The sequence below is a fragment of the Polistes dominula genome, unplaced genomic scaffold (assembly GCF_049000335.1).
Source record: "Polistes dominula isolate Pdom_NZ unplaced genomic scaffold, Pdom_raw_medaka contig_24, whole genome shotgun sequence".
Classification (NCBI taxonomy): Eukaryota; Metazoa; Arthropoda; class Insecta; order Hymenoptera; family Vespidae; genus Polistes; species Polistes dominula.
The window spans coordinates 3,578,438-3,606,258 of NW_028301150.1; the positions used below are offsets into that span (position 1 = coordinate 3,578,438).

The 27,821-nt window shown below is 31.8% G+C and overlaps 1 protein-coding gene and 1 long non-coding RNA gene across 7 annotated transcripts in view; one reads left to right on the plus strand and one right to left on the minus strand.

The window, feature by feature from the left end:
• The window catches only part of LOC107065572 (zwei Ig domain protein zig-8), a 285,070-nt gene that overhangs the window by 160,688 nt on the left and 96,561 nt on the right, over positions 1-27,821 (plus strand). For all 6 annotated transcript variants that reach the window (XM_089177770.1, XM_089177774.1, XM_089177773.1 and 3 more), the window contains one exon: positions 8,269-8,462. In XM_089177770.1, coding sequence (XP_089033896.1) covers positions 8,269-8,462 — 194 coding nt within the window. The remainder of the gene's footprint in view (positions 1-8,268; positions 8,463-27,821) is intronic.
• LOC149030797 (uncharacterized) lies at positions 2,966-15,514 on the minus strand. The gene is made up of 3 exons (XR_016178363.1): positions 14,711-15,514; positions 4,239-4,730; positions 2,966-3,479 (listed from the first exon to the last, which is right to left on the minus strand). It is a non-coding gene; the product is annotated as an uncharacterized LOC149030797 (long non-coding RNA).

Below are 27,821 nucleotides of genomic sequence, written 5' to 3' on the forward strand. Positions count from 1 at the left end.
CCTCCTGAAACCTATCGGAGTTTTAAGTAAAAGTTACAACATCGTTCGTTTATGAAATCCCGTTTTGAAAATTATTTCTATGCGAGATGAAGCTTTAACTTTATAAATTGATTTTAAGCTTCAACCGTATAGGTCAACTCTCAACTTTTCTTTTTTCTTTTTAGTTATTTCATTGAATTATTTATTTAATTCTACTTTCGTTTGGTTTCTGTTTCGCTTTTGTTCTCTTCAAACGTCTAATTAAAATCAAACTGTTATCTTATATATCGTTATTTAAATATGTCTATTTTGACTTATCATGCACCGAATTTAAGCACGAAATTTCAAAAAATATTATTACACAAATATCATTTGATTTATCATACATATAATACGTATCATATACCTTTAACTTAAATATGACAATGATTTGCTTATCATCATTTTTAGTACTTCTTATCTCCCTCTGTTCTCTTTAACGAACATATTTCATAATCATTAATAATTTCACCTTATAAACTTTTTCAATTTTTTATTATAATGAATTACTTTTATTTTGTAAAATAACATTAAAAAAAGTTGTCAAGTTTAAAATGTCAAAGTTATTTGAACTTTATCATTATTATGTTGGTTCAAAGTTTTTAATTATTACTTAATCGTTTAGTTATATATCTTTCCTTCTGAATGAATCTTCGTTAACATTATTATTTCTCGGTAAAGATAGGTACGTTATCTTCCTACCCGTGTGCGAATATTATCTTTTGTAAACCTTGCGCTATAAAATACAGCATAAATTAACCATGAATTACGTCCTCCCCAGTATGTCGGTAGGTATAATAATAATTCCCTCGCGCAGAATACGCTTAACTTTCCGTACTTTGCGTTTACACAATCCTTACTAAAAAAAAAAAAAAAAACAAAAAAATAAGGTAAATAATGAATTTGCTAAGCGAGTGGTATAAGTTAAATAAGAATCCTTCCCTATGCTTTCCATAACGTGAAATCGACCTAAATTAAATTTCCATTGTAAATGTCATTTCGCCAATTTATCCCAGTTTTGTTGAAAGGAATGAAAATGATAACGTAAGAATAGTGATAAAACGTTTGAAGATATTTTGTTTTCTAATAATAAGCAGAGAAAGACAAAGAAAACACGAAACCAAAGGAAACCGAATATGTTTATCTAATATAATGATGTTCATATATTGATCGTGTGTCTTTGACAATTTTTGAATTGTTATTATTAATAGAGAAAATTATCTCCAAACGATAACGAGAGATTATTATCTAAAAGTTAAGAGTAATATTCAATTTTAATCGTAATATTTATGAGTACTCATTAGGTTAATGACACTTTGAAAACGCGTACATTGTCTCTCATTCTCGTAACATTATTTTATATTATTATAGATCTATACTTGAACACCCTTATACGTATACGATGAAAATTTAATCGGACATACTGAATTTCCATTTTATTCGAAATTTTTCATTAAGTAGGTATATTGTATTTTTGTAACGTCAGCTTATTATAATATACATAGGTAGGTATCTATTTTCAATGAAAATGATCAGGGAACGTTTGAAATTCATTAAAAGAATAATTCAAAAAATATGTCATTATATTATCTGAGACATAAGTTTTCCTTCAAATATGTACTACGTAGAAATAAATAATTAATAATATCAGTTATAGACTGTAAACGAGAAAGCATCGCGATTGGATCTCATTTATTAATTAATAAATGTTATTCGAAACAATCGTATAAGTTTTTCAAAAAGATATAGAATTTCTCTTTCTCTCTTCGTACCCTTTCTCAAATAATAAATTAATATTGGAAAGGTGAGAAGAGGAATTTTTTTTACCAATGTGAGTGTCACGTTCCATGATAATTTATTAGTTTTTTGCAAGGCTGCTGACGTTTATAATTGACTCGTTTAACAAATTTCTTCAACAATAACTTACAAGATAAATTAAAAAAAAAAAATAGTAGAAGCATTTCATTCTAGCACTTTTTTCTTACATCGTATATTTCAACTTTGGATAATATTTTTTATAAACGAACAGATACTTCTTATCGTAACAATTCCCTCTTCCTCCTCTCTCCTCTCCTCTCTCTCTTTTCACGTTACTTTCGTTATTATATTTTTATAGTACGTTGAGAATCTATATCCGATCGTAAAAGTTTTCTACGAAAAATGATAGAATAAAAAAGAAGAAAAAGTTAGTTAACAAAGACGACGTAATAGTAGTAGTAGTAGTAGTAACACAGCTTCGCATCGATCGAATATAAAAATTAATCCAACCGAAAAGTATGGCAAATCGATTCCTTAATAAATCGTGCGTAGAGGATCATAAATAATCTGACCGTTTCTGTTCGACGCGACAGATAGCGGCCGAATGACACGACAAAGAAATATGATAGCCAACGGTCGAGCTTATTTATCGACGAAACCGACTCTAAATGTTAGCCTATCTTCCCTGTCTTCCATCTTTATCTCATTGTTCTTTTCTACTTTTAAAAATCTTCCAAATTCCGAATCTGAGTGTTCAAATTTAAAATAAAATAATTTACATGTACTTTGTATAATATTATCAATATCAGAATTTCATTAATTATTCTTGATTGGTGCATATTATTTAATCAATATTTATATATTAATAATAACTCGATCAAATATATTTAATATTTCAAAGAGACTTCATTTTTCATTGTTATCCAAATTAATGTTATTTATTAGATTGGATTTGTTAACATTTTTAGTCAGTATTTTAAATAAATAGTCAATATTTATATTAAAGTATTACACTGATTAATATGAAAACTGTCAGTATTATATATGTATATATTCAAATTTATTGAGCATTTTTATTTTAAATGAAAAATATTAACTGAATAAATAGAAGTAAAAGAAAAAAAATATATATATATATTTAATAGATTTTCCATTGTAACTTTTATTGAAATTTCAACTATTGTACTGTAATATTCTTTCTGAAAGAAAATTACTTGATTCTTTCTTTTTTTCTTTTTACCAGGGTGAAAGGTGAAAAGAAAAAGTAAGTAAAGTAATCTCGTTTGTACAATTTCAACGATAGCAGAGAATTAAATGAACGATTTTGTAAAAGTTAACATGTAAAAAAAATCACTTGTATGATAAAAAAAAATATTGATGATAGTTGAGATGGTCTTTGTAAAAAGGGAATATTTCTAAAATAAAAATAAAAATATTATATTTATTTTCTAACAAAACTGAAACGTAATCAACGATCAATTTTACCGAACTTTTATTTTTTCTCTTTTTGCGTGAATCGCATCAGGCGAACCAACAATTTAATTCTTCATAGAAAATACGATCTCACTAGGATCTCTCTTTTATTTCAGATTCTTTCCTTATTACTTTCAAGCGTTTGCAACTTTTAAAAAGAACCAAAACTTGCTTCGATTCCTTTTTCCTCTTCTCGTTTTTTTTTCTTTCCATCCATTGTTAAAATGTACCTGACGCAAAAAAAAAAAGAAAATTAATATTTTTTTCTCTATGACAAAAAATAATTATTGAACGTACGTTCCAAATAACAATAACGTTAAACGATTTTCTCTCAAAGATTGGAAAATATTTTCTATTTTTTTATTTTTCCAAATGAAAATAAAAAAAAAAATAAAAAAAAAAAACAAGAAAAAAAAAGTTTCAAAAATCCATCGGACTTTCAATCGTCGATAATACAATTTTTTTTAATTATCTAAAAGAAAGAACGCGATGCAGAAGAGTAGGAATCCCAGAAAGAGAGCATTAAAATCGATGACTCATTTAGTACTCTCGGTCGCAAATAGAGAGACTCTCTAATAATGGGTAAACTTTGTCGTCTAACATTGTAACATAATCTGGGTAGCCGGTGCAGAGCGAGCCACCGGAATTGCAACGCGCCAGAGACTACTAATGCCCCGACCAATTTACTTATCGGAGATTGGGGCTGATCCAAAGTTTCATGCAGTCGAATTTCTCTCTCTCTCTCTCTCTTCCTCTCTTCTTCTCTTTTCCTTTTCCTTTTCCTACTTCTCAATCTCTCTCTTTCATTTCTCTTCGACCAGCCTTTTCCACGCTCTTGTAGAGTCCCGTTTTTACACACTTCCTACAAGATTTACTTCGAAGGTAAGAGAAAGAGAGAGACAGACAGACAGACAGATAGACACACGCACATACACACACACATACACATACTTTGTAAAAGAGAAAGAGAGAAAGGGAAGTAACTGTACCTCAGAGACGTTTAAGCAAAAGTTGTGAATTTGAATTTTAAAACAGGCAAGAGTCCTGTCTCCTCCTACTCTTTCCGAGTGATAGTACGCTGGAGAGAGAAAGAAGGGAGAGAGAGAGAGAGAGAGAGAGAGAGAGATTGAAAGATAACCATTTTCTATCTTCTTCTATCTAATCTCTTCTTTTCCATGTAGTAATTCACCCTTCATCATAGACTCACTTTCTCTCTCTTTCGTTCGTAGTGTTTTTTCTTTCTTTTCTTAACCCTCTTCCTTCCTTCCTTCCTTCCTTCCTTTTTTTCTTCCACCTTGAACCATTCGTCGTAGATATTTTACGAGGTGGCTTCGACTCGCTAAGCGTAAAGTCTGAAAATTTAGGAGAGATTCTCCTCGGCTGGATGCTTTCAAACGACTAGTCGGTCCATCGAGACGTCCACGTGCAAACCCTTTCGTAAGGTCGTGCCTTCTTATCACTCTTCGTCCTTCCGTTGTGATCTGAATAGAAAATAGCTTTAAAAGATCTAAAGTTGTCCGGTGAAAAGGATGGTTTGAAGTGGTAGAAAAGCAAAGAAAATGCAATCGTATTTTTCGTGAAAATGTTCGATCGATCGGACACTCTTAGGACCAATGTCCTCCCTCATATCTTTCGATAGTTCACGACTTTTTTATTAATATTATTATTATAATTATTGTTATTAGTATTCTCATATAAATGTGTGATCTTTGTTAATTAGATACTTTTATATTCATCAACAGGGATACATTTACATTGTTCGCAAAATTTGTTAGGAATAATTGGAATATATATGGAAACAAAAAGTGAGTTGGTTAATTATTATTTTTCATCGTTATTCGAGTGAAAAAAATAAAAAAAGAAAACAAAAAGAAAAACAAAGAGTGTAATTAAAAATTTCCATCGAGATCTTATTCATCCATTTGCCCCGTTCAATTCTCAATTCAATTAATTTTGCAATATACGTTATTGTTTCTAATAAATACAAGTTCATGTTTCGCATTTAAAAAAAAAGGAAAAAAAACATAGAAAAAAACAAATAAATAAAAAATAAAAAGCAAATTAGAAAACATTGAAACGTTAGGAATATAAAGTTTTTAGGATATATATATATATATATAGAAATAGAACGTACGTATTATAAGGGAACATTAAACGAGTAGCAAAGCGAATTAAAGTCAAGAACATTTTGCGAAAATGCAACGATAAAATCCTATAGGTGGTGTAGCAAGAAAACTACGAAAAACGTCATCGTCGACTATCGCGGTAAAGTAACAAAGCTTAAGGCTCGAAAAGCTCCAACGATATGGCGGAAAAGTGGTAAGGAAATTTCCGCGAATAAAGGAACAAATGGAAAAGGGTTTTCAGAGGACGTCTTGGGGAAGCAAATCGTTCTAGGAGATGAGAATTTAGGCAAACTGTTTAGCTATATTTAAGCAAACGATCGTACTTTTCCTTACATGATTTCTTTTTCTTCTTATAATTTTATTAAGTATATTATTTCTTATATAATAAATAAAATACACAAATTCGTAATATTCATGAAATATTTAACAATTATAATAAAATATTATCTTGATATTTTGTTTTGTTTTTCACATTTTTTAATGTTTGATTTATATGCCAATTTTATATTTTAAAGATCACTTTATCATTAATTAAGAGTTTTTAGTTTTCAAGTGTCAAGTGTGAAACGAAATGATATTTAAAGATAGTTTTATAAAGCCTAGAAAGAAAAAGAAATATACAGAGAAAAAACAGGAGTGGGAGAAAGAGAGAGAGAGAGAAAGAGAAAGATGGAAAGAGAAGGTAATATATCATAAGTCAGTATGACGTTAATTCCGACATCGATGTAACCGAGTTTCGCTCTCTATATAAACTCTCTGGGGGTGGTGGTGGTCGACGTGTCACTGGGCTGGGAGGCAATCTCCAGCGTTAAAACGATACATAATACTACGCGATTGTGCAGAATATCTGCAAGAACGAAGTTTCTTCCTTTTAGCTAACCCTTCCTCTTCACTCCCCTATGAAAGTTATACGGGGATACAGACTCTCGCTTCGGCAACTGGCTATACTCTCTGAAACTTTGCCGTAACGGAAGAGATCCGTCAATGAAGCGAGTGAGGGTAAGAGAGAGAGAGAGAGAGAGAAAGAGAAAGAGAAAGAGAGAAAGATAGAGGATAAAACGAGGATAAAAACATGGACATTTATCACCTGGACTACGAAGCTCCGGGCTACTTGAGTGACATTTTAATCGAATGTACATACACACACTCATATACACGAATGTTCCTACTAACTGAACCTCACTCCCACCTTCCCACCCCCATCACTCTATTTCTCGTTTTCTACTTTTGTTATATAAAAAAAAGTGCATTTTATATATATATATACCAAGTGCAGGGAGTCGCGTGTTGCCTCTTTTGTGCCAACAGTAAAACGTTATTCCGGCCGCTGTTTCGAGCTCTGGCAAATCATCGTGATAATAAGAAAGAAAATGTCTCTATAAAGTCGCAATGATACCGTCGTCTTTTTTCCTTAACTATGCGGACTTTCTTATTAAGAAACTACTCCTTTTCTTACTATTAAAGCAAGTATACAGACCAGCAGCCTATCTTTGACAAACGAATGAAAGAGAAAGAGAGAAAGAGAGAGTATAATACATCGTACACTCACACGCAAGTATAGCCGACGAATAAACAAAGCACAAAAGGCTCGTTGAAATTATCGCATACCCCTTTCTTTTTCCTCCTCTTCCTCCTCCTCCTCTTCTTCTTCTTTTTCTTCTCTTGCTTCTATTTTTTACCAAAACATACGTAATATATAAATGGAAACATATGCAGTGCACGCATAGTCAATTCACAATCCACATTTCATTGATTACATTCTAATTGTTCACTCGAGCTTTATTTCAATCGAACTAGTTCTTTCATTTTCCTTTCACCTCCCGTTTCTTTCTCTCATTTTTTCTATTTTTTACTTTTATTCTCCCGACCCCTCGCATTTGTCGTCGTCGTCGTCGTCGTCGTTTCTTCCCTCGCAAACATTTGGTCGCCCGATCCTCCCTTAAACCAACCAGTTTCTTCTTCTTCTTCTTTTTTTTTAAGAAGGGAGGGGGTGGTTAAGGGGCAGGTGGGGTGTTATTTTCTTTTCCTTTTTTATTTTACTTTTCTACTCGACGATACTTCTTCGGACTTCGTCGTTAAACTTTCGTGTTCCGTGCTCTATTTCGAAGAGAAACGAAGAGAGAAATACAATTTTCCACTTAAACAAAAAAAAAAGAAAAAGAAAGAGAGAGAGAGAGAGAGAGAGAGAAAATGTAAAAAATAATGAAAGAAAGAAAGAAGAATAAACAAGTATAGATACACAACACCGAGGAGAAACACCAAGAGAGATCCTTTTTCTTTTTTGCAAATTGTATATAGAAAACAAATATCTTGTATACCCCATCGCATCCAACTCGCGAACTGTTATGTTATGTAATTCACGGTACAACGTTCGCAACTTTTCGCAATTGCATATCTCTTCGTCATTCGTCTCTCGTTTCTTGTTTTTCTCTTTCATAAAACACCCCCGCGGGACTCTCGTGCTAATTTGCGATCGCATTCGCTCGTTCGCTCGGTAATCGTTGGATCGTTCACCGACACGTAAAAGCTTTCGAATCGAAAATTTTTCAAATATTTTTCTACCCTCGAGTCTCGGACATTTCCGAAATGTGAACAGCGCGCAGTGTGTATTCCATTCTCCTATGACGTTCAGTGAAATGAGATACCAACTATTACGGTTTACCGTCAAATTTTTTGTCCCATTTACTATCTCTATCTATCTCTCTCTCTCTCTCTCTCTCTCTCTCTTTCTTTCACTCTTCCCTTTATTCATTCGTTATTTATATTTGTGAATATTATAAAAATAAATAATGTAAAAATAACTCGAATAGATAAATTTAAAACAAACGATGATCATTTGTTCAACTAAACTAATTGTACCTTTTTTTTTTGTTTCTCCCCAATACTGTTGCAGGTGTTCATTGTCAGAGTATGTTGCATGGTAGTAGTGGGAAAAACGGTGGCGATAGCAGCTACCAGCAAAACAGTTTAGAAGACTTATCACGTCCTGGCCCGTATTTCGACAAGTCGGCCTCCAAGAACGTGACGGCGCTTCTAGGAAAGACGACGTACCTCAATTGTCGTGTAAAAAACTTGGGCAACAAAACGGTGAGTTTTACAGTCGGTGGGTAGTAGTAACTTAGTACCGGAGGTAGTTATATAGATATGCTCGTAAAAGGTACGTGTGACGTATATTTGAGTCATATTATTTGTTTGAAACTTTTTTAAAGAATATTTTCATAGTCTTGTTTATCGTTTGAATTATTTTAAGATTTTATTCACTCGTATTACATGATACTAAGAAGATAAACGTAAGAGAAGACAGCTTCTATTGTTTCCAATTAGAAATTTGTCAAACATCTCAAACACGTATAAAATAATAATTAGAATTGCTCGCATCACACTGGTCGTATAGTATTGCAAGGGTAGAACATCCTCCTGCAATAATTAACCCCTTGAGCAGCAGAACGTACATTTACGTCATACCTTTAACCGGCTTGCTGCAGTAGGAACGTGTACGTATATCTACACATAAATTTGAAATTTTGCGCAGAAGCAGTAGTACTGCCGTTAATGTATGTTTAATCATACTATTTTGACAGATTACTATTTACTTATTCGCTTGCTTCAAATATACATATATATGTATATCATAATATTATTAATATCACTCCCATAGTTCAATGTCATTTTCTTAAAGTTAGTTTCTCTACCTACCTGTGAATATATCTACAAATCCACATATTGACTACTAACAAAAGAAACAATTGTTAGAAGAAATAAAAAAAGAAGGAAAGACTCATCTACGTTACGGTGTGTATTTCGACAAGTTCGGCCTCAAAGGTATTATGAAAACTCACTACTCAAAGGATTAATATCACATACTCTCTCATTCGTAACCCTTCGTGTACCTTTTTGACTGAAATAAGAACGACGTGAGAGAGGAAAATCCATTCTTTGAAATGACGCAAGCAAAGCACACGGATTACGAAGGGAAGAGAAACGTAGTGCGGGAAGTTACGAAAGAGAAATTATAATCGACGTTGGAGAAAAAAGGAGAAAGATGGAAGAGAACGAGAAAGAGAGAAAGAGAGAAAGGAAAGTGTATAAAAAAAAAAAAAGAAGAAAAAAGCAGAAAAGACAGAAAGAAATAGAAGAAAAAAGAAAAAGGGAAGGTGAAGTCGGGGTGACATGTCCATTATGAGAAGCGTCTACATGTAAATGTTCATCTTCCTGTATATTTTTTCTCTTTCTCTCTCTCTCTCTCTCTCTCTCTCTCTCTCGTTCACCTAACTCTACTTTTTTCTCGTGGTAACACCGAACGCTCTGCAAAATATCGAGTGTCAATATTTTAAGCGACACAATGGAGCAAGGGAGGACGACCGGCTGTCTCGAGCGAAACCATAGGGGGTGCATCATCGCGAAAGTGCACTCGGTCCCTTTCCAAACCCCTCGACTTTCGATTCCAACCCCTTTGCTACTCGACAATACCATCGAACGAAGGTACAGGTGCTTTCAATATATAATGTTTGTCCGTTGTGGATCTTGAACAATTATTGCCGCATGTTACCACACGCTTGAAAGAGAAAAAGACTTTATATTCTCCATCTCTCTCTCTCTCTCTTTCCTTGTTTTCATGTTTCGAGTAAAAACAGGTAATGAATAAATGATGAAAAAAACGCACGGATACGTGCCGTGTGCGTAGTTTTTTTACTGAAATGTTAAAATTACAAAAGTTGTACGTATGTACATATTATATAACGTTTTTCATGTTTCACTATGTTACAAATTCTCTTGTAATATTTTATACATACATACACGTATAAAAATATGATATGATTAATTACAAAATTGTTATTTCATGAAAATATAAAAATTCATAGCAAATGTTTCATTGATTTTTTTCAGTTGTTTCACTCGTTTCAATTTTATAAAGTTAAAATTTGTGATATAGCGTAGGACGCTTTTTTAACAGTCATTTAAATTCAAATAGATGAACAGATACTAACAAGTATTGCAAAATATGATCGAAACTGGTATTATAGTTGCTACACTATCTTGTGTCTTACAGTTATCTCGAATTTGTCTTAAGCACATACATGACATTTACGACAACGATAAATCTCTTACCTGACACGAAACAAGATACCAAATTTCAGCCGATAAAAAGCGATTTCTCAAGACCTATCTTAATCTCAAAGTTAAATCATATTTCATACACGTGAAAAACAAGAAGAAAAATAAAACAAACAAAAAAAGAATACAATATTATACTTATCTCTCGTGTATAGTTAGATATCTGTGATTCTAGAATATTATCTTCTTTTTTTTATTAGTTTATTCAATATGAAAAATATAAAATCGAGTCGATTCTTCGTTAAAATTTAATGAAAAATCATATTTCATTATTTCGTTCAATTTGCTAACTAACAATGGAAATTTTAATTATTCAAATTATCAGAGATTTTATTTTAATATCATCATTGAGAAATTGATAGATAAATATCGTTCGCAAATAATTTTGATTTTGCAATATTGAAATAATATTTTCGTCGTCTTTTCTAATAGAACGATATCTCGCGTATCGATTGTGGATACAAACGTTGAAAGGAGCACGTGGACGGAAACAGAGAAATATAGATGAATGTAGATAGAGATAGAAAGAAATAGCAAAAAAGATAGAAAGAAATGACAAGAAATAGCAAGAAAATAAGAAAAAGAAGAAGAAGAAGAAGAAAAGAAAAGTCGATTCACATGCGGATAACCGAACACTTTACGGTCTTGAGTGCCCTTTAAGAAGGAAAATACGCAAAAGGAGTTTCATCTTCGATAAGCTTGTTTCCCTTAACGCATACATAAATCGAGAAAATGGACTCTTTCTTCGACTCGTCCATTTCACTCGAGTGTATCTAATCCTATTTTAGTGTTCAATGATAAAACCAATAGTAGAACTCTTTCAACTAAAATCTCTTTAAAAAAAAAAAAAAAATCACAACATATCATTTTTCTTTGAATACAAATAATTGGATTTCAAAATATGTAGAAATATAATACTTTCTTTAATCTTATGAAAATTCATTCGAGTGAAATTGACGAGTCTAAATCGGATGAATTCTCTTCCTTTCAAAATTGACTTTGTCGAGCTACGTTCAACAAGTATTTAAAGTGTTTTAACAGGTTTCTATACGTGCATGGCAATGATATCTAACAAAAGTAACTTGACGAAATGTTATCTTCCAAAACTGTTTTTTAATCATACTTAATTAAATTGTATGAACACGTTAGAAAATTCTATAGAAAAATATTTTTAAATTGTTAACATAATACAAAAAAAAATATATATTTATGACAATAAAAAATTTTTTAAATGTATAAAAATATAATTCAAGCTTTTGTTTTGCATTCTCACACTTTGTATGACGAAAGTATTTAAAAGAAATTATCAAATAATATTACAATTATGTATTAAAAATTCTAAACAGATATGTTTGCCTTAAAAATAAATCATTAAAGAGGAAAAGGGTTTGAAAATAAGAATGAATTCGAAAATTTAGTTACTATAAATTTGTAGGAAGAGATCCATTAATAAAAATTCGTTAAAGTTTACCGATTATACTCTCCTAACACTTCGAATGGATGCACCAAATACAGAATTAAAAGCCGTATTGGGGCTATACTCGTTGCCTCGAAGGCTGAGCGACGTGACAGGCATGAAAATCGAAAGAATAAACCTGGCTAAAACAAAAAGGATCCTTCGTTTCCAGACTGCGGATGAAACTTTTCGTCAATAATTACAAGTAGAGCGTGACCATTAAAAGGTGGTGTAATCGTTCGAGGCTCTTCTTCCGTGTTAGGATTGAATTCGTGGCACGTGTATGAATACGTGAAAAATTGAAATGTGAGTAAATCGTTGAACATAAACAATATAAAATACAAAATAATGTATTAATTTTAACGGTTTAACGATTTTTTATTAAACAAATTTTATACCATGTACACTATGGAAAAAAGAAAAATTCTTTTTTAATCGTACCATTATGATCTTAATGAATGAAAAATTAATAAATAATATGAATTTATATACCGCAAAAACGAAAGAATAATATTATGAATATGGAAGATTTTTCTTTGATATATTATTTTTGCAATTTTAAATTATTCCAATCGATCGTTTTATATCAATTTTTTTTTTTACAGCGTACAATCATGAATAGAATAATACAAAGACAAAAAAAAAGGGAACGATGAACAAACGAATTAGGTACCTACGTGAAATTTGCGATCGGAGCTTGCAAACGAATTCAAAGTACTCGTACTCAATTCTACGAAAGGGGGGGGGAAAAAGAAAGAGATCAAAGTGTGTCGGGTGTTCTCGTTTACATCTCTCTCACACTCACACATATATATGCACCCACACATAGACATACATATATATCTTTATATGTACAAGAGCAAAAATACCCACACTTTTTCTTTCTCACTCTTACTGTTCTGGAATCCATGGAACGACGAAGGTAGGGCTGTTGTTACATAAGAAGACGACGGAATCCTTTGTAGCACTGTGGAAGCCTATAATGAGCACGTAAAGGACGGTTTCTCGGAGTTTCGTTTTACTTGTGAAATTTTAGACGGTACAACTTTCTTCAACTCCAAAAGCAACTTGAGCCTAATCCATTAGTATCTATATCTATATATATAGAAAAATATATATATAGTTAAAGATTTCAGTTTAAATAACGATAAACTCGTGACGTCACTTAATGGTCACCTACGTGACCAACACGGGTGGTAAGCAAGCTTGCAAAGTCTTTCGAGAGTTTTTATATCTCTTTCTTTCTCTCTTTCTCTTCTTTCCTCTCTCATTCATCTTTTTCTCGATTTTCCAACGACACTTTTTCTCTATCTTTTTTTCCTTTCTTTCTTTTTTTCTTTCTCATACCCCGTTTTGCGTGGCTCCAATACGGCATCGGTGCCGACGATAAAATACGTTAGCTGCTTCTCTTTATTTGTTATCCAAGCGACCTGACGTTAACACGATAAAGATATATCGATGTATGTGTGTGCGAGCATGTATATGTTTGTATATTTGTGTGAACGAATACCTATATCTATAGCTTATCTCTTTGTTCATGTATATATATATATATATATATATATATATATATATATATATGTGTGTGTGTGTGTGTGTGTGTGTGTGTGTGTGTGTGTGTGTGTGTATGTGAGTATGTGTGCGTGTGTGTCCGTAGCTGGGCCGTTGGAAAGGTCACGACATGTGCAGAGCTCCAAAGAACGTTCGTACCATTGAAGTGCAGCGACCGACATCGACGTACCAACGATCTGATATTTCTCTTTGCGCATAAAATACTGAACATATTTTTCGTGTAATAGTAATAAGAAAAAAAGAGAAAGAAAGGGTAACACAAAGATAGAGGAGAAAAAAATGAAAAATATAAATACAGTTAGAAAATTTGCCGAGCAACACTCGCGAGAATATTTTCTTATGTTTTTTTTTCTTTTTTGTTTTACTTATCTCGAGAAAAAAAAATTATTTATGCTAATGTTTTTCTAGGAAGAAAGAAGAAATTAAAGTAAATAAGTTAGAAACAAGTTATTATTATAAAAAAAAAAAAAAGGAATGGAAAATTTCATAAAGATATTTTAACGTTAGTGAATTTCCAGTTAAATTGTACAACTATATTTACGTTTCATTTAATATAATGATAATAAGAATGTTAAAAGAAATTTAGTTAAAAGATTGAAATAAAAAAAAAAACGTCTCTCTCGTCGTCGACGTCTAGGTAGATATAATAACAGTAATAAAATGAAAGATTTCTCTGGAATCAATCGTAGCCTTAAAATATAACGTAAGAAGCTCTCTTGCTCTAATTAGTACGAGATTCATTGTTATAATTATATTTCCACGAAATCTTCCAAAGTCTTCGAACGGTGAAGTTACGACTTTGTGAGAGTATTCATCGTTATTCATCGTTCGTTTCGTTCTAGGATAATTGTGGTTCATTTTATAAATGACTTTAAAACGAAACCGAGAAAAGGTTTGCCAAATTATATATCTTACTGGAAACGAAACTGTTGTACCGAATATTAAAGAACTTCGAAAGAAAAAAGAAAGGAGATAAAAATATAAGGTAGCTGAGAACGAGCAAAGAAAAAGGGACAAAAAAAAATAATGAGAGAGAGAAAAAAAAAGAAAGAAAGATAGATAGATAGAAAAAGGGGATAGTTAAAAGAGTATGGAGATGTAACTTGTATCGTAATCGAATGGAAAGTACGTGACGAGATAAATACCGATCCGAAGCTTAATTTAATATTTGCATTAAGACCAAAGAAATTACCTTTCTTTTTCTTCAATATCAACCAGTTAGTTTCTTTCTCTCGTTACTTTTTCTACTTATCTATCTGTCTATCCATCTATCTATATATCTTTCTTTCTTTCTTTCCTTCTTCCTGTAACCATTCGAAAATCCAATGGACCAAATTGACTCCTCGACTTGTCGAAAGTCCTAACAAGTCTCACGAGTATCTCTTCGGTATGCTACCTTGCTCTTCATTAATTCTCTATTGTATTCTTCCTCTCTCTCTCTCTCTCTCTCTCTCTCTCTCTCTCTCTCTTTCTAAACCCTCACTAGTACTTCGTCTGTATGTACAACGTCTAAGCTGACTTCGCTATCTTACTAGACGGTCAACTACTCGTCTTTCCAAGTCCAACCTCGCGATTCTTTCCTTTTTCCAACTCTCTCTTTCTCTCTCTCTCTCTTTCATTCTTTCTTTTTTCCCCTCTCTTTTACGCCATTGTTAGGCGTCACACGCAAGCAAGCTATCAACGTGATAGGAAAGCGGAGTAGAAATGGACACACTCGATCGAAAGACGAAAGAAGAGAGGATCGAGAAACGATTTTCTATTGCAGTTTCCTTCTACATTACTATACCTAAGCATGAGAAAGAACATCGACATATATATTCTTCTGCCATCGTATAATCTCGTTCGTTTATTTCTAAGTTTCTTCAACTGTGTACGTATATCTATCTTCGTTACTGTTCTAATGTAAATGACTTTTTTAATAAGATAATATAATTCTTTTTTCTTATCACGAGATAACATACATCGAATGAAATGTAATAGATATTACTAATCAGACTTTTCCAGACAAAATGATTAAAATTTTTAAAAGAGAATTATAAAATGTAAAAAATAATGAAAATTTTATTTTCATAAAAGAGAGAAGTTATGAAATTCTATTTTTTTATTTTTTTTTTAATAGGATAAATTTGAAAAATAATTAAAATTTCATTAATTCTCATTTCGTGACTTTAAACACAAATTAAGTGATTTTATTATCACGATTATTTCTTTTGCAGACGAAGTAATTCGTTTAATCTTGATATAACAATTCAACCTTTAACACGCTCACGTTGCACGCTTATCGTTACAACGTTAGCTAGTACATTATTTTTATTTTCAAGAATATGCCGGATTCGTCGGATTTTCCTTAACAAATCCAATTCTGCTTACGTACTTCATGTCCAATTTTAAACGCGTGACCAACCTTATTTCTTCAAATATTCCCAACCCCTCCGATCTACATCTATATACATATATGTGTACATTGCTAACGTACAAAGCTTATTCGTGGTATAAAACGCTATACATAAAATCGATTCCTTTCTTAACTTATTTTTCAATGCTCTCTCGCTCTCTTATTATTTTTCAAAAATTTCTTTCCAAAACCGTTTACAATTGAATACGTCTACTTGGTCACGTTGGTCGACAACTCAGAAACTATCGAAAGAAAAGAAGAAGAAAGTCAAATGCAACGATCCTTGTTGAATATCCAATTGAATTTTTACATTTTCCACAAGATTTTCTTGGAATATGGAATTCGATACGAACAGAAAAAGAAAAACAACAAGAGAAATCATTGAAGATAATGAAATGTTCACGTAACACTCAAATTTTTATTATTATTTTTGTAATTTAATTAATGATCACATTAAGTATACAATTTATTGATAATCAAATGATTTTCATGCGATACGTTTGAACATAAAACGACATTTCATGTCGTTTGATCATTCAATGTACATATTTATGATCTTGTTATTTCACTTAATACTCTTATGAGATAATTTAAAGATCCATAAGAATGATAAGAGAGTAAGACAGGTAAAAGCAACGGAGCTTAAACGCAAAGACCAACGCATCGAAGAAATTACTCCTGTAAGATGGTCGTAAAGCAAAGGAAACTTTATTACGAGAAAAAGAGGGAGAGATGTGCAAAAACGAGCTACAGAATAACTCAACAATTTAGCCAAGAAAAGATTAGGAAAAGAGAGAATGAGATGAAATATCGTTAAGATGAAATAAATATTTGATGTAACCTATAAATGAAAAATTCAAAAAAAAAACAAAAAAAAAGAGAAAGAAAAATAATATTAATAAATATATATAAAATATTGTTATAAAAATGTAATAACATTTTCTACGGTAGATAATTAATTATAAATATTAATTATAAATATGTTATGAATAACTATAAATTATTTATTATAAATATGCTAGCTATAAATATTGTTCCTTTTTTTTATTTAAATTGTGTACCAACCACTGTTACATTATTTTCTATATAAATTGAATTCATCATCGTTTATTAACGATAAAAATAAAATTATAATCGTCTGACCTACTTTTATTTTTTATTCTTCCATATTAGTTGAAAATTTAGCCGAGAGTATTAATACCGATACTAATATTTCGCGAAATTAATGGCAAAACGTGAAACAGTCGATATAATGTTTTGCTTAAAAACATTCCATATATTCCGATGAAACCAATATAATACCAACATTTGGTACGTTATAATCATTTTTCTTTCATCTCTTATTTTTTTTTCTATCTCATTTTCTCTCTCTTTTTTTTTTATATTTAGAACTACTCGATTTTCCACAAACCCGCTCGAATTCATGTCGAGGCCAACGAGCATACAACCACGATCAAATATTCGCTCATCTCACGTACGTATATACGCGCCTAGCCGAAAACGTGTCTTTCATGTTTGCGTCAACGACGCGTATATCCTCGCTCGGTATTTCCTCATGAATAGCAAACTAAATTCATCGACGGAGAGAGAGAAAGAAAGAGAGAGAGAGAGAGAGATCTGCCTGATTCATCATGACGAATGGGAGGGGATCGAGGTTTGACTAAGGAAGATAAAAAAACAAACATAGAATTCTATCGATGAATATCCTAATGAAGAAAAGAACCAGAGAAAATTTATATTTTTCTAAAACCATAAGTTTCCTATGAGAATTTCATTATTTCGAATTAATTGTAAATTTGTATCGTTAAATATATATATATAAGTAACATTTATATTCTTCATATATTCACTTATTTAATATACTAAAATTTAATCACAAAGTTTTAAGCTTAACAGACTTGAATTCATTAAAAATGAATAAATTTTAAGTATCTCTAACTAATGATTTACTGAAGAATTAATGGAGTCGACTTTATGATTATATCTAAGATTCAAGAGACATTTCTACCATTAAATTAAGTTCTGATTTCGTTGGAATGTACCTTGTAAATGTAGGTATTACATATTTCTTATATATTATGTAATACATTTCTACATTTATATGCTTATATATATATATCGAATATCGAATTTCAACGTCAGTCAGTTCCAAAGAAAAGGTGGTGGAAAGGTGAAGGTGAAACAATAAGTCGTATAATTGTCAGGAAATTGAAAATTCCCTAGCAGTCAAGTCAAGAACTCGAACGATCAATCCAAAGCCATCCTTTTCCTTCAATTCCTTTCCCCTCGCCCTTATTCCTTTTCCCATACTTGTGAGCACTCTTGCGTGTCACCGTCCAAGGAAGACACGATCGTATTTTCGATTTCTCATTTCCTACTCTTCGACGCTCAATTACATCTTCCACCGAGCGAAGAAACTAACAAGCCATGTTTTCGGTTACTACCAAGTATGGTTTTCTTCCATGGTTTTCTTCACTCCTATTGGTGTTCGAAGATCTTCTCTCTTTTTACGAGAGAAAAAAAAATAAATAAAAATTGAACTATGTTCGATACTATCGATCGATTTCATTCATTGAAAGCAAAGAAAGAAATAAATCGAAAAATTAAATTCCATTATCACATTTCACAAATTGGCATGCGGGCAACGTATTTTTACGTTTTTCGCAGTCTGTCACTATAACGCGGGTTACTTAAAAATACGTATTTAATAGATTTATGGTGGATAGCGGGTAACGTATAATTGCAACACAGTGAAATGGACAAAGTTTTTAACTATGTATATGATGAATTGTGCATTTTTCAATGCACATGTAGTGTACAATTCGACAAACACGCAAGAAATAAGATACAAGAAAGTTTTTATCAAACTCTCGCGCAATTCACGAAAAAACGCAAGCTGCACGCGTAACTTGACGGCGAAGTATATCCGCATGCCAAATATTAAAATAATTTTATATATTATTTTGTCTACCATCCATTCATATTATTATCTGCTTAAAAAGAGAATAAAAAAAAGTCTTCAAATTTCGTCATTGAAATGTTCGAATAATGGCGAACACGCGGCTAGGGTAGTACTTGCGTTCTCCGTTTTCTTTCATAAAACGAGTTCGATCTTACGGTGTTATTGCAAACGGCGTTCCAACACAGCAGGCGCAATATCGAGCAAAAGCTCCGTTTGAAAATTCATTGAATCTCTTTACGGAAATTGGAGAGATAGGACAGAAAAGAAAGGAACAAGCATAAACGCGTAATGAGAAAGAAAGAGAAAGAGTAAGATCGAGTAGAGATGGAAAAGGTAGGGCTAGTTGAAGGTGGGAGGTAGGTCATTGAAAAGAGTATGGGTAATATCGACTGAACGGGTAGAAAGAAGGATAAGGAGAGGCAGGCTAAAAAAGGGGGGGTGGTGGATAAAGTAAGCATCTAATAAGACGAAAAAGGCAAGGTAAAGCTATAAGTAAAGGAATCGTCCAAGATGTAAAGAGAGAGAGAGAGAGAGAGAGAACACTGTAACAATCGAAAAAGAAGAAGGAGAAGAAGAAGAAGAAAAAGTAAAAGAAGTGAATCGGAATATAGTTTGTGTAAAGTAGGTCAGATGCTAAGAAGAGAGTATCAAAGATAAAGATAGTAAGAAAGAGAAAGAGAATCAGGAATCTTCACGGTGAATCATGCACAAGTATACCTCTAGCATAATAGGAAGAATAAGAATAAGAAGAAGTAGAGATAAAAACAGGAGGACTGTTCAAGAGTCAGACGAAATTTCCTGATAGTTCTAACTATTCCGCGAACATAAAAGGATCTCTTTTCCGGACACCCAGCTACTACCATAGCTGGAAGGTTAGAAAAGCTAAAATATAGTACGACCGAAAGGCGTTTAGATCGAATCTCGTAACGGTCGATCCACCTACGATCATACTCTCACGAATAAGAGAGCGCGAACGATCTTCTCTAGGATTTTATGGTGAATCCTTCATCGTTCGAATTTTCCTTCCTCTTTCTCTCTCTCTCTCTCTCTCTCTGAGATTCTACCAGTTGAAACAGCACCAACCGATTCTCTCTCTTTTTCTATCTATAGTATATATCTATCTATCTATCTATCTGTTTTCTTCTTTTTATCTCTCGTTCATTCTTTCATTCGTTCGTTCGTTCGTTCGTTGGTTCGTTCGTTCGTTCGTACCTCTTCTCTACGAATAATCCGTCCAGCCACGGCACGTTTATTCCGAAGGAAAGTAGGACAAGGGTTCTTTGTAATACTCCTGCGAATTTTCCCTCTTTTTCTTTTTTTCTTTCTTTCTTTTTCTTTTTCTTTTTTTTTTCTATTCGATTTATAATCGATATCACTTCTCGATAGGCATTTTTGTCAGAGTTAACCTAAGCTATTTTATTTATTGAGGTATATTTCTAGTTGGGTGAAATAACCAAGGGTGAACAAGATTTTTTTCGATAAAGTATTACGAAAATATTGTATTTTGTGAAATACGTTTCGAAACACACAGGAAAATCTTTTTTTTCCTGATTGTTTCACCCTATTTTATCTCAAATATCTTCTATCTCTAATATCTCAAATAACATAAAACACTTGTATAATCATTTAATTGTACAATTAAATCATAAATAAATTTTTCTGATAAATAATCTACGTTTGAAAATAATATCTGCAAGAGAATGTATTTTGACACTTAATTTTATAAAATAAAACAACTAAATGAAAGTAGGTTCATACTTTTCATTGAAAATCATATGAAATGCCTTACTATGAGGTGTAAAACATGATATCGGAGAAGAGAAAAGCAGAGAAACGGAGAAGGTTAAGGGAAAATATCCTAGACAGGGAACATTCTCGTGGTCCGATAGTCAAGTAAACAAAAGGACGATATTCGATCCTCAAAGTATACTTAGGCATCACATGGACGTGCACTTTCTTGAAAGTGAGATTCGGTGTCTGATCAAAAAGGATTTAAAGCATATGATTCACTGGTTTGATTTACGGTAGATAAGTTCAATGATATATCACTTTGAATCAATTTCTTTCATTCTTTTTTAAACGATAAATAATTAAAAAAAAAAATAGATTTAAAAATTACAGAAAAAAAAGTAATTATATTGTGACAAGTTGTCCCTCGATTAAACCTTTGGCTACATTTGACGTATCAATACGTCATGCATTTGTTTGGGCAAAGACACATATGACGTTCTAATACGTCATTGAAACTGAAATTTAACTAATTCATTCTAGTTTATTTCAAAGTAACGCGTAATTTTTATATTATTATAATTAATTATTATAATATATTTAAACTTAATTTTAATTATTATAATATTTCAAAGTAATTTTCATATAAATGTGTTGGTACCCAAAGGTTTAAAGACGCACGTTCATGCAACAATTGTTTATAATCGATGCATTATTATATCGTGAGAATAATTTGTTAATCTATGCGTGTCTATATTTCATTAGGTTCCTCTCACCCCCACCACGTCTCGTTATTTCCAAGCATAAATCTTTTCACAATAAACAAAAGGGATCTCTGTCTTCTTTTCCTTTGTCTTCTTCTTACTTCTTTTCTTATAAGATATCATCCTTTTTCTTACCATCCTTCCTCCATTTCCCTCTTTTCTTTTTTGAGCTTCAAGACGATCCGTTATTTCGTAGACAGGACAGGACTCTACGTTCATGCTCGAGAAAGTTATTTCCGAAATTGGCATTGTGATACTTCGATCCAAAGAAAATCGAGCTCGACGATCATGGAAAATGGATTTTCTTAAAAATGCAAATAAAAAAGATGAAAATTGAAAGAGAAGATATTCAATAAATATTCAATAAAATAAGTTCTGATTTTAATAATAATTATTTTGTGTATATTATCGTAATCAATACTGTATGTATATACAGTGATTTTGTTTATTTTATTACAAATTGCATTATGCATTACCAGATCAAGTATCAAGTATCAGTTAATTTTTCATTGTTTTTCTGTGTATGTGTGTGTGTGAACTATTCTGCATTTCATTTATTATTGCGATGCTAAGAAAACACTTCATCTTTTAATGAATTGTAAACATAAATATTAACTTATATTGATATAATGAATTATTTGCAAAATAGTGCAAGTGTTTCTTCAATAAATGGCATCAATGACTCAATTTTTTTTTAACCGGCTTACACATATTCTATTTATACATAATTGGGTTCAATTAAATTAGTGGACGTAAAATATTAATCCAAAATAATGATCACTCTAATATATCAAATTATCAATGAAATCAGACAGAAAAGTATAAAAAACATATTAGAAGGATTTAGAAACTATGAAAGAAAAGAAAAGTAGCATGTAGTTGTGGTAAGTAGCCAGAATCAGAATTCCGAATTACCGAAATCCCTTGATCCCCAGCATTAGTAGATCCCTAGCTTCCAGGTTAATCCACAATCCTAATTCGTTCTCTTCCCCTGAACGGAACTTGCCGAGCCAATTAATAACGCGCGACAATTTGACAATCGACATGGTCCATGGAGAATTGATAGTTTGGCAAGTTATAATAGAAAATATATGGTATCAATTAATATCTTACTATTTTCATAACGCTTACTTATCATAATTAATTTATTATTTAATTTCATTTTCATTTTTCTTTCATCCCAATTATTATTTAATCATTATCTTATTAATAAAACTATTCATCATCATCATCATTCAATAAAGTATATAATACAATAGAAAAATCCACCTTTAAAAATGATGTAGGAAAAAATATTTTTGAATACAAAAAAAAAAAGAGGAAAAAATATGAATAGAAAATTGACAATAGGGAGAAGACATTAGAGGGGTTAACACTGAACTATAAGCGACATCATAAACATTGAACACGATCTCGGTTCCTTATAAAGAAACTCACCAACAAAACGTAGATATCTTCTTGCAGCTTCTCGGATATCAAATCCTCAGGTTCTTTTTATACGATCCTTTATACAATATCAGAAGATATGAGAAAAAGCGAAAAGCTGCTAACAAGAAGAAAAAAAAAAAGAAAAAAAAATAAAGGATCGGAAGACGATGATTCATTTTTCAAACGACGAAGACACGACGATGTTACGGCTGTTCGTTCATTTCAACCAACAGTAGCATATCATCTAACCCTTATCCAACATATTTCTCACATACACATACACATATATATATATATATACACATACTCACACATTTCGTATCCATAGCTACACGGTAGCTTAAGGTCTTCGACGTTACCTGTCGTCTGGTCTTTTACGAGAGCCTCGTTAAAAGCTTGGGAAATGCACTAAGGCGTGACTCAACTGTTCCTCAACCCTTTCCTTCTCTCTCTCTCTCTCTCTCTCTCTCTCTCTATCTCTCTCTTATTCGGGTAACCTCCAGCAGGAACGTACTACACGTTCCAAGGTGTCGTTTAAAGAGAAGTAAAGAAAGAAAAAGAAAAGGATGGGAAGAAATAAGGGTAAAACGATGAAGAAGAAGAAAAAAAAAGAAGGAAGCTACCGGAGTCTTGTGTACTCTCTAATGGCAGTACCAGAAAACCGTTGCATCGAACGAACTAACCTAAATAAGGGGTTGCTTCCTGCTTTCTTGATGCCGTTGGAAGGTAGAAAGGGTTGGAAAGCTTCCATTGGTGAGCTTGAACGATGCCATGAGGTTGAATGTTGTTCCGACTGGAAAGACTTTGTCTTTACTCCAACGTACTGAGGATTGCTCTTTCTCTTTCTCTTTCTCTCTTTCTCACATTCAAAAGGGTTATAGGATAAACTTCGAAATTTTCTTCTTTTGCAGTTTTACGTGGAAAAACCGCATTTTCGACTTCTACTTCTTCGATTCGAATGAAATCGTTTCGTTTAACTAGCTTCGATCTTTTCTTCTTTCCCCTTTTTTGTTTTTTTTTTTTTTTAATCTTTTTTCCAATTGCTACGAGAATAATTAGTTTCTTTCTTTTTTTTGAAAAATATATACTTGGAAATGATATATGAAAGAATCAAGAGGAACTGTGTAATAAAAAAGATTAAATTGTTTATTTTTCAATGAAAATATGAAATTTTTATTTTTAATGGAATGATTGCATTTATATATTATGTATATACGTAATATTTTAATATTCGTCGTATGTCCATTATAGTATTAAAGAAATTCTTTAATAATAGCATTTTAGTAATGATTGTAATTTATTGGATTAATATTTTTAAAATATGATCAATATGTATAATAAAATATCAAAATTTAATACATTTATTATTCCATTTATTAAAGGAAAAAAAAACTGTCAATATTTGAATTATAAAATACTAATATGTACATTTAAAAAAATTTTACTTTTAATAAAAATACGAAAAAATTCATTTAAAATATCGACAAATTATTTATTCATACCAAATAAAATATTATGAAATATTGATTATTTATTTAACAAACTATTGATCGAATAAATAAATAAAAAAGCATGTTTATTAATAAAATTGATATACATAGTAAAAGATTTCTATAAAATTATAAATAACGATGAAACATAAATTTTCCTAAAACCGTGATTCAAACTTTAATTTGATTAGTATACCTAAACGTCGCACATTGCCCGTAATTCGTTTCCATCCTAGAGATTTAATCGAATTCCCTGTAACGGGCATCTAATAGCAAGGCAATCGAATTTCCAGCTTTTCACGAGTAAACACGATAGAAGGCAAACGTCGAAATCTAAATGGATGGACAACTAAGAGAGAAAGAAGGAAAGAGAGAAATATATATATATATATATATACAATATAGATAGCGAGAGAGTGAGAAAAAAAAGAAAGAATAAGAGAAACAAAAAATATAAAAAATAAAAACTATAATTTCGTGTACGAAAGCAATTTGATTGTTTTCAGTAGTTAAATAAAATAATTTGAAACATACTTTTGCCTGTAGGGAATAGATGAAATTTAGAAACGACTTCGAGAGTAATAAATTAGTCTTAACGATAGTTCAGACGTTCGATCAATCTGGAAACTCTACGTAACGGAGCGATAACGTCTACTAACGAGACGACCTTTATGGCCCATTCTGAACAGAAAGAGAGAGAGAGAGAGAGAGAGATTGGTTAGAATTCTTAAATGATTTGATTGCCTTTTGATAGAGTTAGTACTTTGAAGTTTCAATCTCTCCTACAAACATACCCTAACAGTTTATACGATTTCTCACGACTTTATACCATCTATTACCAAAATACTAAAATTAAATGAAAATATCTATATTAGTGCATCGTGATGATTAAAAAAAAAAATTAAGAAAAATAAAAACGGAGAGAGATAAAAAATTTGTATGCTCGATATCATAGATGTTCCCAACGAATCGTAAGCACGTAGTACAGATTACAAGATGCCCTTTACGAAGGGATTCCCTAGCGATACATTTTCCGTTCTTTATATCTTCTTTTAAATCAAAATCCTTGCTACCCTTACTTAAGAAGCAACAAGCTTCTGAGATTTACCAAAAAAAAAAAAAAAAAACAGAAAAAACAAGTTTCGAAAATGAAAAAATATAATATAGATAAAAATAGTAATAGTAGTAGTAGTAGTAGTAGTAGTAGTAGTAATAGTAGTAGTGAAGTAGAAATAATAATAATAGTAGTAGTAGTATCGGGGAATAAAAATGAATTGTGGTAAACACGAAACGTTCGAAGGAAGATAATCCCACGAGAAACTTCGAACCAGAAAGAGAGAGAAAGAAATAGAAAGATAGAGTAAGAGAGAGAGAGAGAGAGAGAGAAATACTTTTTCAGAGCTCGTTGCGTTGACGTAAAAACATTAACATTAATATTCTGTCAGAGTTTCACGTTCTCTCGGCAAACGGATTTAACGTAACGAGTGGGTCTCAGGAGAAAGGGCAAAGGTACAGAAAGAGTAAAAGAAAGAGATAGAAAGAGAGAAATGACGGTGGCCTTATTCTCGGTCGTGCACTAGTCGTTCCACTTCTCGAAGCCGTCTGAACGGCTTAAACTGCGCGACCCTCCGGAGGAAACGTCGTGGAACGCAGACCGCGCACTGGGATATAGCATTCGCATATCCGGCTTTCTCGTTCGGGATGTGAACTGACGTGCACGCTCGAGACTGTCAGGCAACTACTTACTCGTTCCGACACGTCCCACCCCGGCTACATGAAACAGCTGCTCGCGTTGGGAAATTGGAAAGAATTTTCCTCTTATCTTCTTTTTTTACCCCCCTTCTTTTTTCCCTTCTCTCTCTCTCTCTCTCTCTCTCTCTCTCTTTCTCTCTCTCTTTTTTTCTGCAATTTTCTATCCTTAAGTTTATTTTTCTATTTCTATTATATTTCTATTTATTTCCGATCGCTTTTTCCTCTCCGATTGTTTCGAAATCTAATCGTCTTATTTGTAAGATACCTTCGATCGATCTTTTAAGAAAGAGAGAGAGAGATAGAAAAAGAGAGAAATTATTTGTTATTTCTTTCTCTTTTTAACGTCTTCATTCGATGTTATTTTCTTACAATGAAATAATTCTAAGAAAATAGAGATAAATCAAGAAATGAAAATATATACAAATACTATTTTACATAAATATAATTAGACATATTAAATGATATTTTGGAATTAAATAAAATCGTATTGAAAATAATCAAAAATTATGAAATGAAAAGAAACTTTGGAAAATAATTCATCTTGTAATTTTTATTACGAAACTGAACTATAATGTAAGAATGAGAGATTGAACAGTGTTAGTGTGAAAGTATGTGTGTATGTTAATTATTTGGTTATATTGTATGAATGTATAAGTTCATGAGAATGTATTGTAGGATGAGAGATTGGGAGCACGTGTGTTTTTTTTTGCAACATCACTTGAATCTGTCACCTAATGTTTCTTTGTACCGAAACTTCCTGTACATTTTTAATCCAGAAGTATAAGAAGGTAAGATTTTTTATGATACAGAATAGTCAGTCAATGAAAGTTTTGAGAAAGAGTACAATGAAATGATGAAAGGTGATAAAAAGGGATGATGCTTAAAGAACAAGTGGGTGCACATTTAGCAATGTATTGTTTTTATGCGACTAGTGTGTTGTGTACGAAAAAAGACGACGAACAACGAAGAATTAAGTATGACGATATGTTCATTAAATAAGACATTTAAAATAGTACAAAACTTCACGAAAATTAATTATTAATTCATACGATTGTAGATACTTACAATTTTGTTCTATCTCATTTTATTAAATTAAAATCTTTTAATAAACATTATTAACCTTTGCAAAAATGTCAAAATAATTCAATGAAATATTACAAATCTTACAATAATACTTCTAAAGAAAAAAAGAAAAAAAAGAAAAAAACGAAAAAAAATGTCAAAAAGATCGAGGAACTTGAAATACATAAAAACATAAAAATAAATACATACACATACGTTACTGCTAGAAGATAATATCACAGAAGGTCACAACTCTAAAAGATGGAAATCATAAAAAGTGGAAGAACTTTAAAAAAGTAAACGAAAGAAAAAGAGAAAGAAAAAGAGAGACAGGTTACATAATATAATAGTTTTTACATAGGATATATATATAAATATATATGTATTATACATAGGAGAAAGACAGGCCCTAAACATTTCACGGCCGCTTCCGGATTGAGGAGTTTTAACGGCGAACAAGAAGAATACTACATATGCAAAAAGGTAAAGAGCAAGAAAGAAGGGATTTTAAGGGATCGCGAGTCCTTTTTCTTCTTCTTCTTCTTCTTATTTTTCTTCGACGTACCTAAGAGACACGAACCGCATAAAAGCAGCAGGATGTTTCTCGAACGTTTACGGGCGATTTCCGTTTCAAATTTAAAAGCGGATCGTTTTAACACGGACACCTTTTCTTACGCGTCTATAAAAGTATACCCTTGAAAAATTCGCGGCTGCATTTAAAC